Source organism: Lissotriton helveticus, chromosome 5_1 (assembly GCF_964261635.1).
Source record: "Lissotriton helveticus chromosome 5_1, aLisHel1.1, whole genome shotgun sequence".
Lineage (NCBI taxonomy): Eukaryota > Metazoa > Chordata > Amphibia > Caudata > Salamandridae > Lissotriton > Lissotriton helveticus.
The window spans coordinates 1,045,984,262-1,046,001,907 of NC_136065.1; the positions used below are offsets into that span (position 1 = coordinate 1,045,984,262).

The 17,646-nt window shown below is 43.5% G+C and overlaps 1 protein-coding gene across 1 annotated transcript in view; it reads left to right on the top strand.

Annotated features, from left to right (window-relative positions):
• Positions 1–17,646, top strand: part of MMS19 (MMS19 cytosolic iron-sulfur assembly component) — a 466,622-nt gene that overhangs the window by 306,082 nt on the left and 142,894 nt on the right. Inside the window, exons 19-21 of the mRNA XM_078643578.1 lie at positions 3,404–3,559; positions 8,352–8,451; positions 9,195–9,297. Of these exons, the coding sequence (XP_078499704.1) occupies positions 3,404–3,559; positions 8,352–8,451; positions 9,195–9,297 (359 nt within the window). The remainder of the gene's footprint in view (positions 1–3,403; positions 3,560–8,351; positions 8,452–9,194; positions 9,298–17,646) is intronic.

Consider the following 17,646-nt stretch of genomic DNA (forward strand, 5'->3'; position numbering starts at 1 on the left):
GGCGAAACCCAGGTATATACCTTCCGTTCAGGTCTACAGGGCCCATCCGGGCGTAAGTATCATATCAAAAACAAACACAGATCGATTAGGGAAAGCAAGAAATCACTCATGTACAGAGGGTAAACGTGCGGTATTAGGGCGACACTAGTTCGGAGCACGCTCCTCATCACCACTCCCGCACACCTCCTCCCCGGAGACCGACCCCAGTGGAGTGAATAGTTCAGCACTAGTGGCTTTGGACTCACTGTCCACAGAGCCCCCCGCACACATCGTGCGCCATGCTAACAGGTCCTCCTGCAGTTTCTCATCTCTATGTGTATGTTGCATGTGTGTTTCCTCCGCGAGGGACCATTCCTTGAAGTCTCTAAGCCAGGATGTCAGCTCCGGGGTCCGACTGCCCATCCAGGTGATGGTCACCCTGCGCCTTGCGAGCACCAATAGCAGCTGCAATAGCTTATAGGACAATTTACTCTTTTTGGGCTTCGGTACCAGGGCCAACAGGCAATGTAGTGGATCCAAGGCGATCCGGAGTCCCGTAATCCGCCCAATGCGCTCAACCACCTGTCCCCAGAAGGTCGCCACTGGGGGGCACTCCCAGGCTAAATGGAAGAAGCCCGCCCCACTCTGTCCACATCTAGGGCAGTCGTCTCGTCGGTCAGTGGAGATGCGGTGTAAGGACACTGGGGTCATATAAGCGCGGTGCTTGAACCGTGCGTTACACGAAACCATACGGGTCAATGTGCCGATTCGTTTGCGCTGGTCGGGTTCCAGGGGGAGCCCGAGATCCGTCTCCCACGCGGCCCAAGCCGGGGAGACCGGAGGATCCGAGTCCCTCCGCATCGCGGCATACAACAATGCAGTAAGCCGTCGGCCCCTGCCACAGGAAAGGAGAATGTTAAGGGTGTGCGACATCGGAGGCGCCTCCGGGAACTGCGGCCAGGTCACTCGCGCCATGTTTGGAGGCTATGTTAACATCAGCGTATAGATTATAGAATATAGAAATATAAAACTTTATACATGTATTTTTTTTTACTTTATTTTTGTCATTCAGAAAATGCATAACAATATACACAGCAACATTTATAATGAATTCAGACAGCACACCACAATCAGCCTCATGAAATAAATTAAAGAATATCAATAGTGCAACTTAATTTAACTTATGAGTACAGCAAATCCAGGTCCTTACAATCCAACATATTTGTTGGCATATCAGTATTGGTCTACCTCAATTGTCTGCAACACAATATTTATGGCAGAGTTGCAATTTTCTAATGCATTCAAATAGCCCTAGATCTTCGTCCCACCCCAGTGCCTCTCTGTTGCACCCGCACCCAGGTCCTTCATTCGGTTCATCCTCCTGTAGCAGAAGTACATGTTTGTGGAGGGCGACAACTTACACCTGGCCTGCAGGTGTTGTAGAGCAGCAAAGTCCCATGCCATGCTTTCGCTAACAGCTGTATTTTTCAACCAATCTGCTCATATTTGTACTTCAATCAATACCTCCCATGTTTTCAACAGCTTGTGTTTGTCAGCAAAATCATTAATGCCACCATTCTCCTGGTCTCCAAGATAATATGCTTCTTAAATCTGACAAGCATCGACCTGGGACATTCTTTTGAGTTTCCTACTACTTCACCAATAATTCATGAAACTTCACCACAATACTCACGATCAAGGGACCAAGACATTCGAGATCTGTTGGATTTAATTGGTGGGCCTATAAACTTGGACAGTCTTGGAAGTGATACCTTTAATATCTTTTATTGTCCATGGAAAAAAGGACGCCAGCTAGAGTCTGTTTATTGTTCTGGGCTAGAACCAATGTGTAATACACCCCACTTGTTTCCTGGTGAAAGAAGAAAATCTATTGCTCATAGGTCCAGAAGAATGTGGTTTAAATAACTTGCAATCCACCGAAATGTTCATTGACCAATAGTATTCAGAGAGTACATATCAAGACGCAAAAATGAAAGACTAAATGAGAAGTGCTCGCCCTGCTGGGCCATTGAAAAACTTATTTTCGGGAGTTCTGGGATAAATGTGCGTTTTTACTATGTATGAGTGTAGTTCACAATGTGTGATGGTCATTTTAATATCTTTGTAGGGTATTGATTTAATTTTTGCATTGTATTGTAAGTGGGATTAATGGACTTTTGTTGGTCTTTTTAAGATAAGTATGAAGAAAATAAGGATGAATAAATAATGAAAGACATGTAACTACAAGTCAGGAAAAAATGATAAAAAAAGAAAAACATGTAAAATAAAAATATGTGAATAATGAATTATAATTTTTGAGGAAACACTCTTGGGTCAGTGACTAATTTGGATTAACTCAGTTTATTAATGTAGATAGGTTGACCGGGAATGTTCATTTCATATTTGATGTCAAGCAGAATCTGGACCAGAAAGTCCCAAGTGCTATTATTTTAGTAGACTTTTTGCTGTGGTGCAGTAGAGTAATCTGGAAATAACCTTATTTATTTCCCATGGTTAAAATTGGCTGAATTGCAAAGATGTATTTTGAAGAGCATTTTAGAATATTGCAGGTAGAGGATGCATATTGCCACAAATGGATTTTTATTATGTGCATCTTCATCATACAGTCTGGACAAACAATTTAATATCTGAAAAATGTTGATTGTCCTGCACAGCAAGGAATGGAAGTCTGCTATCCGTACTGCTATACACCACTCCAATAAACCAGTGGCATATGTTCTAGTTGAATATTTACTTCGGACTATTTTGCATCAGCTGGTTCTTAATTGTGATGCTGGTGACATTCAATTGGATGTGACGCACCTGTCTGCTAATTTGTACTTTGTTGATCTCCATTATATGGATCCAAAATCAGTCCCCTTAGCTGATTTGACAAAGCTGGTTGAGAAGAGTTACATTTTTGCGGACAACAACTTCCATTATGTATCTAGGGTGTAAATCAGCCATATTATTTGGTGTACATTACAGTGATGGGTGAACAAACATGCCTACCAAATCCGTTTTCATTTACCAATCCAGAGACTGATATATGCAGTAATAACTTTTTAGAAAAACCTCAACAAAAAACTTCAATAGAAAGATCCCTAAAACTAATTGTGTACAACAGCGCATTTTCCTCCCAAAAATATATCTTATCTCTAACTCTCAACAGAATTCTTTCACAGACCTTACTTAACCTTTCCTGTATCTTAATATTTTATTAATAGTGCTTTTCCTTTATAGTAATACTTAGTCTCGCTATTGCATTTTAACACTTCATTAAAACAAATCACTAAATGTATTTCCTGTTCATTTTTCTCTGCTGAAGTATTATGCTGTGTGTTATATTGCAGTTGGTTTAAAGTTGTATGTTATTTATAGAAAAATAGTAAATCAAGATTAAAGGTTCTCTTTCTTTTCATAGGAAATGCAAATTTGGATACTGAAAATTTGGTTTCTGTCTGCAAAAGTCTCCATCTCGTGGCAGTGCAGTGCCAGAATGACGCAGAAAGCCTATGGTACTTTCATGAGACTGTTGTGCCCCATCTTCTGGCACTGACTGTCCAAGCAGCCACTCAAGGTAAGATACTACACATTAGAATATGTGCTGTGTAATTAACCAATTGAAGGTGAAGTAAATGAAAGTAATTGTTTAATTCACTGCACCAATTAAAATCTATTTTTCATCAATAGACAAATCTGAAAACTATGTACTTGATGGACCCTTCTTTATTCATTTTCTCCTTTGTATACCTGCTAAATTACAGCAAATAGAATGAATGCATCATTAATACCTTATTGTACTTGTCCACACTGTTCATATGAATGTGCTAATTTAATTAATTATACTTTTTATCCTATTAAAAGTTTTTGTTTTTTTATTTTCACCAAACTAAACGTCAACTTGACTAGTCATTATCGAGATTTTATTTTTATCTAGTAAATGATCCTCAATTAAAAAAATGTGAGCATTGTTCTTCTGTGGATTAATTGTGGTTACCAGAAAAGCCTCCAACAAGAGAAATATTGTTTCAAGAAATCTTCTATTTTTCTACATTGGAAAAATTGAATAAATGTTGATCTGCCAAGACCCCTAGAATCAAAAATTAACCTTACTTTGCTTATATATAAAAGTGATGTATTCTGTTAGCTTGAATATAACTTCTTTACAGTGTTGCTGCTTTCGCCACTTTATCATCAGTTGCCTACACATTGTTATTAGCTTAAATAAACTAAAATATTTGTAATACATTTTTGTATTTGTATATTTTTTATAGAGCGCATATAACCAAAAGGCATCAAAATGCTAAGGTCAGACACATCAGCACATTGGTGAAAGCCAGCTGGCCAACCACCTAGACAGAGAAGCCCCACCCATCTAAGGAGATGCAAAGAGCCAAGTTTTAACATGCCTGCGAAACCTAAGATAAGGGTCAACCCTCCAATTGGCTCAGGAAGGCTGTTCAACAACCTTGCTGCACCCACCAAAAAAGCACGCTGTCCCTCCCTCAAATCTGTTTTTACAAAACCTAGGGATGACAACTTTTCTTTGTCTTGCAAATCTTAATTTTCTGCTGGGTGCATACCAGTTAAAAACAGACCAGAGAAAGTCTACGCCCCGTTGGTGGAGAGCCTTATGCGCTAGACATACCGATTTAAAGATTACACTCATTCTAAATGGTAGCCAATGGAGGGACCTCAGGCCCTCCCTAACAGAACATGCTTTCGGCAGGCCTAGAACCAATCTAGGGGCTGCATTTTGAATCATCTGCAGTTTGTTTGAAGAATATTGATTTGCGTTAAGTAGAGGGGATTGCAGTAGTCAAGGTGAGATGTAATATGCGCTATGACCACTGCAACCCTCAACTCCTGCAGTAAGAGAGGAAGAATTTTCTTTAGGGTCTTGATAATCCAAAAGCAGGTGCTCACCATTTTGTTGACATGTATTTCAAAGGTCAATAAATTATCCAAGACTACCCCCAGTTGTCTTGCCATGTTAACTGACCATGGGAGCGTCCTGCAATTTAATTATTTTCACAATTCATTTTAAGCCTGTTCGCTTATATACATCTGCTGACTGATTCCATACTAGAACTAAATTTATTGGCCACATCATCCAAATAATCGGAGATGGAAACAATGATTTGTGTATCATCTGCATAGGAGGAGACTTGGAAGCCAAAAGAGCGTACTAGCTTAGCCAATGGGACAAACTAAAGCCAGTGGGACAAACTAAATAGCGTCTGGTTCTGTGAGGAACCCTGGGGGATCTCGCATGGGAACTGAAATGGTTGATCCCTAAAATCGTCACAGCTGACCTTGAGAGTTCCGTCAACAAGGACTCTAATTGTTTTAATGGAGCATTGCGCAATCCCACCTTTCTCATCCTTTGCACCAAAATAGATGGAGTCATGGTGTCAAAGGCTGCAGACAGGTTGAGCTAAACCAGAATAGCCCATCCCTAGATTCAACCTGATGGCGGATGTAGTCAGTCGCCATAATGAAGTCAAATTCCATGCTGTGATTACTTCTGAATCAATTTTGTGACGGATTTTGATGTCCGCGCACATTGAAAAATTGTGCTAATTCCTGGTTAATATGTTTCTCCAAAATTTTGGAAGGGGCAGGCAGCAGAGAGATCGGGCGTGCATTTTTAATGTCTCCCGCATCTCCTTTGGGCTTTTTCTTTAGTGGAATCACAATCACCTCCTTCCAACACTGGTAAAGATGCCATACTCCAATAACTGAGAGTAATAATTCTCAAAGAAATCTCCAATAATATCAGGGACCAGATGCAGCAACTTAGGCGGGCAGGTGTCATCCGGTGAACTTTTATTCTTGCTGCCGGAAGAGGAGAAAACTTTTTCTAGAGAGGCATTGGCAGCAACTTCCAGAGCAGTGGTGAGCTGGTTATCCTCTTGTACAAAATTCACATGGATCGTTATAATCTTTTCAATCTTTTCTCTGAAGAACTCCGCTACCCTATTACAGAAATCTTAGGGGTTTTCCAGAACTTATTGGAGGAGAGATTAGTGACAACTTTAAAAAGTTATTTCGGTGTTAATGGCCAGCCATATTTTCTGTGCAAAATAAGATTTTGCCTCATTAATCATACCTTTGTATTCTTTCACTAATTCCCTATGCTTATGATTCCCCTTTCAAACAGAAAGTTGCATCAACTAGCATATTTTCAATACACAGCATGTTTTAAAACAAATATTTAATAGGTTTTCCCCATAAATCCCTTGCCCATTTCATTTACATAAGGCAACTAATAATAGTTGCCGTAAATGATATTTATGCTTGTATTTTAGACCATGTTTCATTGTAATGTGGGGTGTACATTATGCTTCTGACCATTTTCTTCTGTGTATCATCTGTGATTAAAACGTGGATCACTTAATGGCAATCCTTCTCTTCTGTCCTGACTAGTTGGTGTGTATTTTGAGCTACCAGTCTTTTTTTTTTTAAACATGGAGGACTTTCCAATAGAATTGGATTTTCTAGAATATTTTTAGTACCTGGCCTACTAAAATATTGCAGATTCTAGACGCTGGTTTCCCCTGCTCAATGTGGGGGTGTAAACCGGGGGCTGCCATTTGCTGCTAGTAATAGAGGCTGGGGGTCGCATTACAAAGGCGGCAGGCCTTAGAAGCTTTTCTCTCGAGCAATGTGCCCATCCTGGTGGAGGAGGTGCGACACCTCCACCCAGGATGTGCATTATTTCTGTTACCAGAGAGCAGAGGCTCTCGACCCAGGTGTGTAGAAACATATCTGGTGGTGTCAGGCTGCCTATAGCCAGTCTGTGACGACACCAGGTTGGGTAGGCTTTAAGGGGGCTCCCCTGAGGTGCCCTCTGAAAGTACATGGTTCAATAAATCCCACACTGGTATCAGTGTGGGTTTATTGATGAGTAGTAGTTTGGTACCAAACACTCATGGTTTCAGAGAAGCCGTCATGGTGCTGGGGAACTCGAGTTTTCGAATTTTCAGCCCAAGTACTCTTTATGGCTTCCCTGGCACTTACAATATCCAAGAATGGACTTGCAGATCTGCTAATGCAGGTATTCCCACGTCTGGGGTATAGTGCACCCTGTCTTAGGGCTGTGAGGCCTGCTAGAGGTGTGACTTAGCTATACCTGAGGCAGTTCTAGTTGGCATGGCCACAGGCAGTGTGCTATGTCGACTTTGTCTTTTTTGTCTGCACCAGGCCATGCATGCTGCAGAGCAGTCTGGATGGCCTAGGTGATGGGTACCAAGGGGACCTTCTTCAGTCCCAATGCCCTAGGTACCGAGGTACTATTTATTGGGAATTTACAGAGGCCTGAAGCGCCAATTGTGAGAGAGTTTTAGGGAAGAAGCACTTTGGCAGGTGAAGGGGCCGATTGCCACATTAGGGAGACGTTTGTACATTTTTCTGTACCCTCATTAACATGGCTAGGATTTACATCTATGACATCCTTCTTGCAGGATTTGTGTTCCCTGCCCCAGTAAAGATTGGTTAGGAATACTTATTCTCTTGAGTTTCGAAGTTAGCAGAAGCAAGTGAAGCTATTTGATGACAAATGTCTAGTAGTCATTTACCTGTCTGTGCATTTAATACTTCTGACACCTACTTTTAGTGTCTTGTTCTGGACAAACAAAGCTATTGTGGTGTATTATCCTCAGAAGTGAAGAGTTTGAGGACCTATTTGCCCCTGGTTTTCCCTTCAGTTCTAATATGCCTGCAAACAATCCCTTGCCAAGTGTCAATCTAACAGGGTTGTAATTTATTTGATGTTTATACAGTCGTTGGATGTTTGGATCTATTTGCAACTCTGGCAATCATGAAGGATCGTCTGTACCTTTCAAATCCATTTCTATGGAAATGGACCTTGGCGTTGTGACAATTGTGAAGTGGATAGCCCATCTTACCTCTTTTCTTGCCTGCTCAGATCCATTCCTCAGAAATTGATCAAACGACAGGCTGTAATAATTCTGTTGACTTGCGCTGAAGAGCTGAGATCAATCTATTGCTATGAACGCCTTCTTGACAGAAGTTATCTGCTTTAGTTGTTTTTCTTTTCGCCTCAAGTAGTGATCAGCCATACCCACTCACACAGGCTTTGTGAGGGACTGAGATGACTACAACCCTTTTTTGTTTTAAACCACCTGTTTATGTTTGTACAGAACTAGTTGTAGAGTATATAGACAATATTTCTAATGCGATTTCTCATGCATTCCTTAAGAAGCGGCCAATGTGGCACATAACACTTTGTAAAAAGTTCTATGTGTATGCCCCTTTTTAATTCCTTGCTCTCTCAGCACTGCCTAGTAGTTTGCTAAAACACATGTATTGAGTTTGAATGCTTTGTTTATTATGAATTCTTTCAGCAAAAGAGTCAAACTCGACAATTCGCATCCTTTTGGAAGAGAGTATTCTAACTGCAATGGGCCCAGTGATAAGTGCCACCTGCAGCCACCTAAGTCCAGAGTGAGTACGATCAGAAATGCTCTTAGGCATTCCTCCTATCAACCTTTTAAATGTACAATTACATGATCAGGAATTTGGACTGACTGACTGTACTTATAAAGCGCACTACTGCCGAGGCGTCTTGGCGCTGTGTTAGAGTAAAAACTCGGACATGCATGCATCGTACTAATGTTGGGGAAAGAGCCAGGTCTTAATTTCTTTCCTAAATGCAAATCTGTTGGATAAACTTCTAAGATGTAGTGGGAGTGCATTCCAGAGTTTGGACACCAGGAATGAAAAACGCTTTCCTCCACAGCGTACTCTTTTTATCTTTGGGATTTGTGCAAGACCAAGGAAAGAAGATCTTAAAGTCCGAGTAGAGATTTATGAACTAGACAGAGTGACTTAAATTCTATACGTCTACGTACAGGGAGCCAGTGAAGGTTTGTTATAGCTTTTGATGTTGAGTGGTGTCTGGGCAGCCCAAGCAGTACTCTGGCTGCTGCATTTTGAATACTGAGCTTAAAGAGCTGATAAAAGATGGGAGTCGGACTTGGCAGTTGCACTGTATAGGTTCATATGATTAAGGGATACATTGGTTCTGTTTTGCCAAACAAACGAGTGTTGCTTAAAGCTGGGTGATGTGCCAAGGCAGCTGACTAATGAGTGAAGTATGATACAGATCCAATGTAGCTGAGCACCAATTGTTGAATGTAATGTATGGTAATCTTTTACCTAATGGTGTTTTGTTCGCTTGACTTCAGTTTAGCAGCTCGAAGTGTTTTGCATATTGTGAACCTTTTCCTGGATGGAGATGTTTCCTTTCTCCCAGACAACAGCTTCCCCTGCAAATTCCAGCCTTTCCAGGTGAGCTTGGGAACTGAAATGCTGTCCGCAATGATGATTTGTTTTTTTGTATTATTGTATTAATGGGTATTTTCATGGATTATGTCCAGATGCTTTTGCTTTTAAAGTATGCAATGTCAGGTTGTGTTGCTACGTTCACCTATTTCTATGTTGTACTCCATGACTTTTTCCTGCAAATGAACATAGCATGTTTGCAGTTATCTCCTTATCTTTCTTATTGCAATTTCATAAAATACCATAACACACCCCTTTGTCATACTGAGGCCACACTGCTGCAGTCACCTTCCTCTTATTACTCAGGCTAATATAAGACCATTAACTCAAACTGCAATTTGAACGCCGATTGCTACTGAAGCCCATTTTCAAAGTCAAGGGGATAAGATCCCGTAGGCAAGCAGTGAAGGCATGCTTTGGAGGTGAAGACGTTCAGCTGTTGTGCCGCTTTGTATGATTTATGGAGGCGGCAGGGGGGGGGCAAGGGGGGAATTAAAAATACAAGCAGTTGGTAACTTCCCTTACTGCTACCTAAGGATCCCCATAGTGTCGCTGCTCTTGTAACAACAAGCAATCAGATGGGAAGCCCCATCCAATTCAAATTCATTCAGTGAGGCGCACATCTTTTTTACGAATTCACTTGGGATATCGGAACGATTGGAATGTTCTGGACCCGGCACCATAAGCTGTACCATAATGGCCACCAGCAAAACAACATTCCTGTTGAATAGAGAATAATTATGTATACTTCTACCATCTCTTTTTTAGAGTGCCAAGTTTTGACTTTTATACCATTGAATTATGTCTTCCTGTACCCTATCCCTGGTTCACTCTCTGTTTAGGTAAATACACAATCTTAAAACTTGATATCTCATTGCAACGGTTTTAATTAACCATGCAAACAAAGCTGGATTTTATTCATCATCATCCTAAATGCACCATGCACTTTATGTGCCAGCAAGAGCATGCATTTTAAAAACGCCTAAAACCAAGAATAGAGTTAGTATTTACCTTGCTGTCCATTGCACATTGAACCAACGCTTAGATGATGCACTTGTTATGCTGCTATGTATGCTTGAAATCTGTGTGACAATTCTAGCTTGATAACGCACCTAAGGTTTTGAATTAACTGTTGAAATTGTGCACATCTAGTTAACTTCAGCCGAAATTGTGCACATCTTGTTAACTTCAGCTGAAATTTTGATGTTAAATCTCAAAAACGAAGACTGCGTTTTTATACTTTCTAAATAATAATTATTGCATACTGGTCTGACTATCCTGACACAAGGAATCAATGTTTTTAATTATATATTCATCTAGCTCCTTTTTAATTCTGACATTTATTGTACTATTTCCAGTGGAAGTTAGAACAAAGCTTAGGATAGAAGATGCCACCAGCTACTGTGAAGGAACTGAGTTACTAGTATCCTTCAGTACTCCCCAAGAGGACATCCTAATTGATATAGCCACCAAAATTAAATCAGGCTCCCCTAAGGATCCAGCACCTGCAAAAATACTTAGAGAAAGTATTACTATACTGGAACCTCACATACGCCATCTGCTGGATCTGTCTTTTGGTTCAGGGAGTGTTCCGTCAGTACGGAAAGAGGCAGTGGTAATTCCGCAAAAAAAAAAAAACAACTTCAGTGCGGAGCAATTAGACAATCTACGACCAATCTCCCTCCTTCCCTATCTCTCTAAGATCGCAGAGAAAGTTGTCAATAAACAACTGACAGAGCACATTGAAACCTGTAAACTTTTACATCCCACCCAATCAGGTTTTCGGGCGTCTTACTCGACGAATCTGTCCTACTCCTGTCCACTGAAACCATACGTAAGTTGGTGGACGAAGGCCATACCACAGCGTTGATCCTGTTAGACCTGAGCGCGGCTTTCGACACTCTAGCACATCACATCTTGCTGCAGTGTCTGAAAAAAGGAGGAGTAAGGGGCAGAGCTTTGGAGTGGCTAGAATCGTTCCTACGGGATCGGAGCTTTCAAGTCGCCCAAGGCCCTCATCGGTCTAAGAGTATTAGGCTTAATCAGGGATTGGCCCAAGGGTCTAGCTTGAGCCCCACCCTCTTCAATCTCTATGTATCTCCTATAGCAGAGATCACGGAGAGGTTTGGGGTTCAAGTAGTAACCTATGCAGATGACACCCAATTGGTGGTGTCATATAGTTACTGCTTCTCTATATACTGTGTTAAGTTAGCATGGGCTTATTAAATGTTTAAACGCCATTTTTAGGTTTTGCCTGGCGAAAAGATGCGCTCTGCGCATCTTTTTCGCGCAGGCGAAAACCTGATGAGAACTGTAGTGGGGTTTGGGTCGGCCCTCGTCATTTATTGGCTGGCTCCATAAATGGAGCCTAGCCATTGGACGAGGGGCCTGTCCGTCAATGCTGGACCAGATTCGGGGGCGTTCCCGAGATTCTTTGGCTTTTGCCGACGTCACGCGACGTCAGCCGAAAGCCGGGAACGCCCCCGAATCTGGTCCGGCATTGCCGGCACTTCTGCGTCTCTCCACCCCCCTTTCCCGCCCCCTCCCGCTTGTTTCCTGATGCTGGCCTCGCAATGGCGTGCCTTTCCCGCCCCCTTTCCCGCTGGAAGCTGTGCCGCTGCCCCGGCTCTGTTTCCCGCCTTCCTGCCGCGGCATTTTCAAACCGCTGAACGCCAGAGTCCTCTGGGAGCCGAGAAGGGAGGAGAAGCGGCCTGCTATGCTCCTCCAGGCCGCGGCACCGAGTGGCTCGGGATCAGTTGCAACGGAGATCGGCAGGAGCGCTGGACCGCGAGAAGCCGCCTGATCCGCTGCGCACAGTAAGTAGGGCTTTGAGGGTGCCAGCCACCCCTGGTTACTTCCTCTTGCCACTCTGCCACAGCGTGTTTTAGCATCCATGGCTTCCACGGGGTGTACTGCTGCCACGAAAACTCCCACATTTGAGCACTGGGTACCGTTAGAGGACTTGTGGGCACATGATCCAGGCTTTCGTGGTGCTTCCTCGTGACACAGGTCAGAGAGAGGTTGAAAGAAACCGGTAGATGGGAAGGGAGCATGAGCAGCTAGTGTCGTAAGGCACATTACTGTGCAGCACCTACTTCCGCTGGCACAGCCTGCCCCTCCTTCTGGTATCATTTTCAGACAAAGGAAACTCTTCAGCCTTCTGCTGATTATATTAAATGTTGTGCGGGCATTGCGAATATTCCGGCCCATCAGTCATCTACCCATTACAGAACATCCCTATCTGTCCTTAAAATCTATTGGGCACACAGAGACAGTGTTCAGAAATGTCTTTATTTACCTTCGCCTCAGAGTCTCTCAGCCTTCATCCTTGTGGAATCTCTGACGTGCAGTGATGTCAGTCTGGGCGGCAGGCCTGGACAAGACTCCCACAGGCAGGCCATTCCCAAAGGCACCTTTTCAGAGCCTGAAGGCTACTAGGATTTTAACAAAATGTGTCGACTGCTCTTTATTCCAGTTTATTTTTCCATCCACCTCAAATCTTTAGTTCCTGCAGGTTAGATCACGCATTTCCCCCATTATGTGCTCTTCTGTCTGTTCGCAAGTTGTTTCCTCTGCTTGCGTACTCGGTGTTTTGTTTGTTTTCCAATGCTGGTGAAAGGCGAGTGGCTCGTAATTATACTGCTGGAACCATCTTTCTCAGTAGTGACAGACAAAACATTACCACATTCTTTCCTTGGCGGACTTTATTCCTCTCCCCTTCTCTTTTTTCGTCCCTTATGTGGCTGCCCCATTATTCCTATGTTTAACAAAAATGCGTCACAACTGGAGCAGCTCACAGGATTCCCGAGCTGTGTGATAGTAACTGGCTCACGTCGCTGCCACTGGTCTGGGCTCACAACTCCTTGTAAATCCGTATTTGTAAAGCGCGAACTACACACCTTTAAGGGTCTCTAGGCGCTGGGGAGGGGGGGGGGGGGGCGGGCGTCGTGGAAATCAAGTGAGCTAGTGCCCAGAGTCACATGGTGCTGAGCTGAGCTGCCGCTGGAGCCGGGGATCGAACCATGAACACTGTGCTCCGAAGTCAGCTTCCCTGGCCGCTGCACCACACCACTCCACCTCCTTGGGTTGTTCTGTCGGTGCCCCCCGACGTGGTGCTGTCGAGGGCCCCTCTGCTGGCCATTGGCACCGGTGTGCCTTTGTTGTTTTCAAGCATGGCCCTTAAACCAATATAATGACTCTATCTTAGCCTACCCTGTCCCTCCTTTATTAAATGTTGCTCGAGCAGCCGAATCCCTTTCTAATTATAATAAAATGTTTGTCCTGTTTAATCTCGTAAATAACCTCTTTGGTTTAAATTTCCTGGGAAATGTAAGCAATTTTGCGTTTTGTAAATAAAATACTACCTAACTATGCTGTTTACAGAATAACCAAACTAGATGAATTGTGATGCAACTGTGATATTTTTTTGTGACTAAATGAAAGTGATCGAGACAGCATCATTGAACTTGCACATCTCAGTTTCCACCTTTATATGAGCAGCTCCGCTGTAGATAGGAGGGGGCTACCCTAATGCGTCACCATAGACAGGGACTGAGCCAGTACCTGTGCGAAGAAGCCCATGCTGTACATGTATTGGTGGCAGTGGTTTCATTAAGGAGCGCAAGCACCCCTGGCGATTACTATGCTCCAGGTCCCTCTGCTTTATAACCCCACTCCGCTACCCCTTTCGCAAGAAGGGCTTTCTCTGCCACAGTTGACTAATTTGAATGTTGTCTGTATCTGCCTCTTGGTTATATGGTATCTGTGAACTTCCTCCAACTTGTGTGCCGGGTTGTCAGTTTAATTGGTCACGCCCTTATACTAACGGAGAAAATGACAAACTAGAAAGCATTTGCCTGACTCTAACATGGTTATAGCGGTGGCGCGTATCCACGTCCATATGTGCAATCTGGTTTGTGTAGTTCCTGTCACAGTTCTCAGAAGCTCTGCGCGTTCTGCTGTAACCCCGCCCCCTGCCTCCCTCATCTTCCTCCGCTGCTTCCCGGCCCCGTTCCACAGCCCTAGCCCCGCTGCCGTCTCCGTCGTTCCCCACCAGCACCATGCCGGCCGTGTCCAAGGGGGACAGAATCCCTCAAATTTATAGTGTGAGACCTACATGTATCCTGAGGTACAGTGCTAGACTGGCCATGCTATTTTGTATCTGCTGCTACCGAATTAAACTATTTAGCTATGGTTTCCTGAAATTTGGTTGCAGGTAAATTTCAGTGTTCTCTTAAATTGTACTGTCTCATTGCTGGCTTGTAATAAGGTTTTCAACTTGGACATGGGAGAGAACCTGCTTTATTTGATGCTGTGGATTAAATCTGCAGTACGTAGAAATTGGTTGCCTTGGACGCTGGGTTGTATTTAATCTCTTTGATGCAGTTGGTCGCGGGTGGCTCTATTAAAGTTTGTAGCTAGAGTTCAGTATATCTTTATGAAGTGGTTTGCTTGTGCCTCCGTGTGCCCCTGTTGCCCGCTTGTGCTGTGTGGGTGTGTGTGGAGGGCTCTGTGTGACTGTGTGTGTAGGAAGCTTTGTGTGGCTGTGTGTGTGGGGGGCTTTGTGTGGCTGTGTGTGTGTGGGGGGCTCTGTGTGTGTGTGGGGGGGGCTCTGTGTGTGTTTGTGTGTGTCATTTGCGAGAGATAAAGCTAGTGGCATTGTAAATGACAATGCCATTTATTTATGTTAAAAAAAACATAAATAAAAATAATGTCAAGAGCAATGCCAATAGCTCTAACTTTAACAAAGGCAAAACCATTGCATTGTAAATGCTTGTTTCCTTTTGCTGCTTCTGCACACGACACATAGTTGTTGATTTAGCTTTCAACCTAGAAGAGCGTTGTGATTTACATGAGAATAATATGTTATTGCTCTGATATCAGCTTTGCTTAATAAACTATGTTTGTACAGAGAGTGCTGAAGCTTCAAGGATAACACGACACAGGATTGTTGTGAGGTCTGATCTCCGCACCTTCATAGACATAACATAAGTGCAGCTCCTGCCAAATTCTGGCTTTAGGCGGGTTTTATATTGCTTTGCTTAGAGCACACATACACACTTGATGCGGTTCGCATGTAGAGAGCTGGTGGAAGCGGATGTGATCTCTTCACACTAGGATCTTGAGGTATGGGCCCGCCCTGCTAAAACCCAAAGAGACCTTCTTAGATATTAATATAATATGCTAGTTAGGGAGGGTGAGAATTAGGTGTTGTTAAGGCTTATTCATTACAGCATCTTAGCATGCTGTCACCTTTTGCTTTCTATGGACTAGTAACTATGCTGATAACTTTGCTTCTGATAATATGTTTACTTGTATTATCTAAGATACTGCGTTTGAGAAAACGGCATTAGTAAATAAATATTTCAAATGTGCACGTGTCCTCATTTACTCCACGTTCTGGTTTGAAATGATTGTATAACGAAAGATCGCTCATGTGTTCCACGTGACCTGAGGTATCGTAAGTTCATGTTCTGGTTTGTCTAAACATTGGAAGTTTGCTATGACCAATGAGACACTGTAGCTAGCCTGGTAAGGGGATTTTGGGTACTGAGGTGAGTTTTGAGCCACCCTAATTCGCCGAGGTTCCAAATCTCTATGCACAGTTCTGTAGGAGAACGGAATTCCCGCTACATGGCGCCCATACGTTGGTGGTCTTATATCATGACACTCGAGTAGTATATCATTCAAACCTTAACCCCTTCACTGTCGTTTCCGGAAAACGGTGGTGTGGGAAAAACTCGCACTGCCGTAACTGTGCAGTACAGAATACTCACGGCTCTGCACTAGTGGATAGTCTTGTGCGTAAGCGTTTTAAAACCACGCTTGACATATCCAACGGTTTTTATGCCCATAGATTGGATGGTCTTAGTTCCCAATGGACCAGCTTTACTTCCGCCGGGGTCCAAAAACACTTTCGGCGTCTCCCAATGAACTATAAGAATAGTCCTGGGATTTTCACTGCCCGCATAGTCTCTCTCTTGGAGAGAATCGACCCGGATGCTACTCGTATGTGGATGACATTTATCTCACAGACGACGATATTTGGGAGCATTTGTGTCGAGTCAACGGCATTATTTGTAGCTTTGCAGCCATGGGTTACAAATTTAACTTTGCGAAATCGCACGTTGCAGAGTACACAGTGTTGTTCCTGGGCTATGAGCTCAACAATGAAGGTAGAGGTTTGGCTCCTCACTTCCTGGAGAACTGCGCACAATTGCGCGCTCCGACAACACTGAAAAAATTACAGTCTTTGCTGGGTTTTTTAAATTTCGGAAGAACATACATTCCGGAATATGCCCAGCGTATCAAGCCTTTGTATGCTTTGATACAACCAACTTTTTCCAAATCATGCTGGCTGCCTGTGCACTCAGCCATCTTGCAATCTTTGCAGGCTGATCTGCTCGCTTCTAAATTCTTACTGACTCGTGATAACCACACTAACCTGGTGATAGGAATCATTCCTGGGACGGTGGGTTTCACGTACCTAACTTTTAATGAAGGGGACACAGTACCTATTGCCTACAAGTCACACTTGTACACTTCGGCTGAAATGCGATTTTCCACTGTGGAGAAAGTTTTAACGGCTGTGCAGATGGCGATTCTTAAGGAACGTGCTCTGTCACAGGGAAAACGCATGTTGGTTGTCACACCCTGTCCGCATTTGGAGGCAGTGACAAAAGCCAGTGTACCAAATTCTAAAGCTTTGCACCCTCGGTGGATTCAATGGGCTGCTTCCTTGACGTCCACGGATGTCACGTTTATTTTTGACGCCTCATTACGGTCGCAGGAGTACTTGCAGTATGAATTCGTTCATCCTGCTCCTCTAGCAATGCGACCTTTGGAGGACTTCCATTGCATCATTTACACTGATGGTTCGGCGCAGGTTGCGCATGGCTCTAAACACGCCTACGTTTCCACATGCGCCATTGTGGTCGGTGCCATGGTGAACGATGAGTTCAAGTCCAGAGTAGTGCACACGCAGACTCTAGGGGACTGCACCGCACAATTGGCAGGGCTTCGTGCTCTTTTACTAGCGTTGGAGTACGCTGATCCGAGTGTGACTATTCTTATTGTAAGTGATTCTTACTACTGTGTCCAGTCTTACAACGAAAACTTGTTCTTTTGGATTCAGAATGAATTTCGTGATTCCAAGGGTAGCACAATAAAACACAAGATGATCTGGGTTCGAGTGGCTGAGCTTAAGGCTACTTTGCCGCTCGTTTTTGTGATTCATACTCTCGGCCATCAGCGTGTGGGAGTTCACGCTGTCGGTAACTCGCTTGCTGATGAAGCGGCGAAATCAGCGGTATCTACATATCTGGTTGCAGCAGTTACACGGTCCAAAAGTAAGAT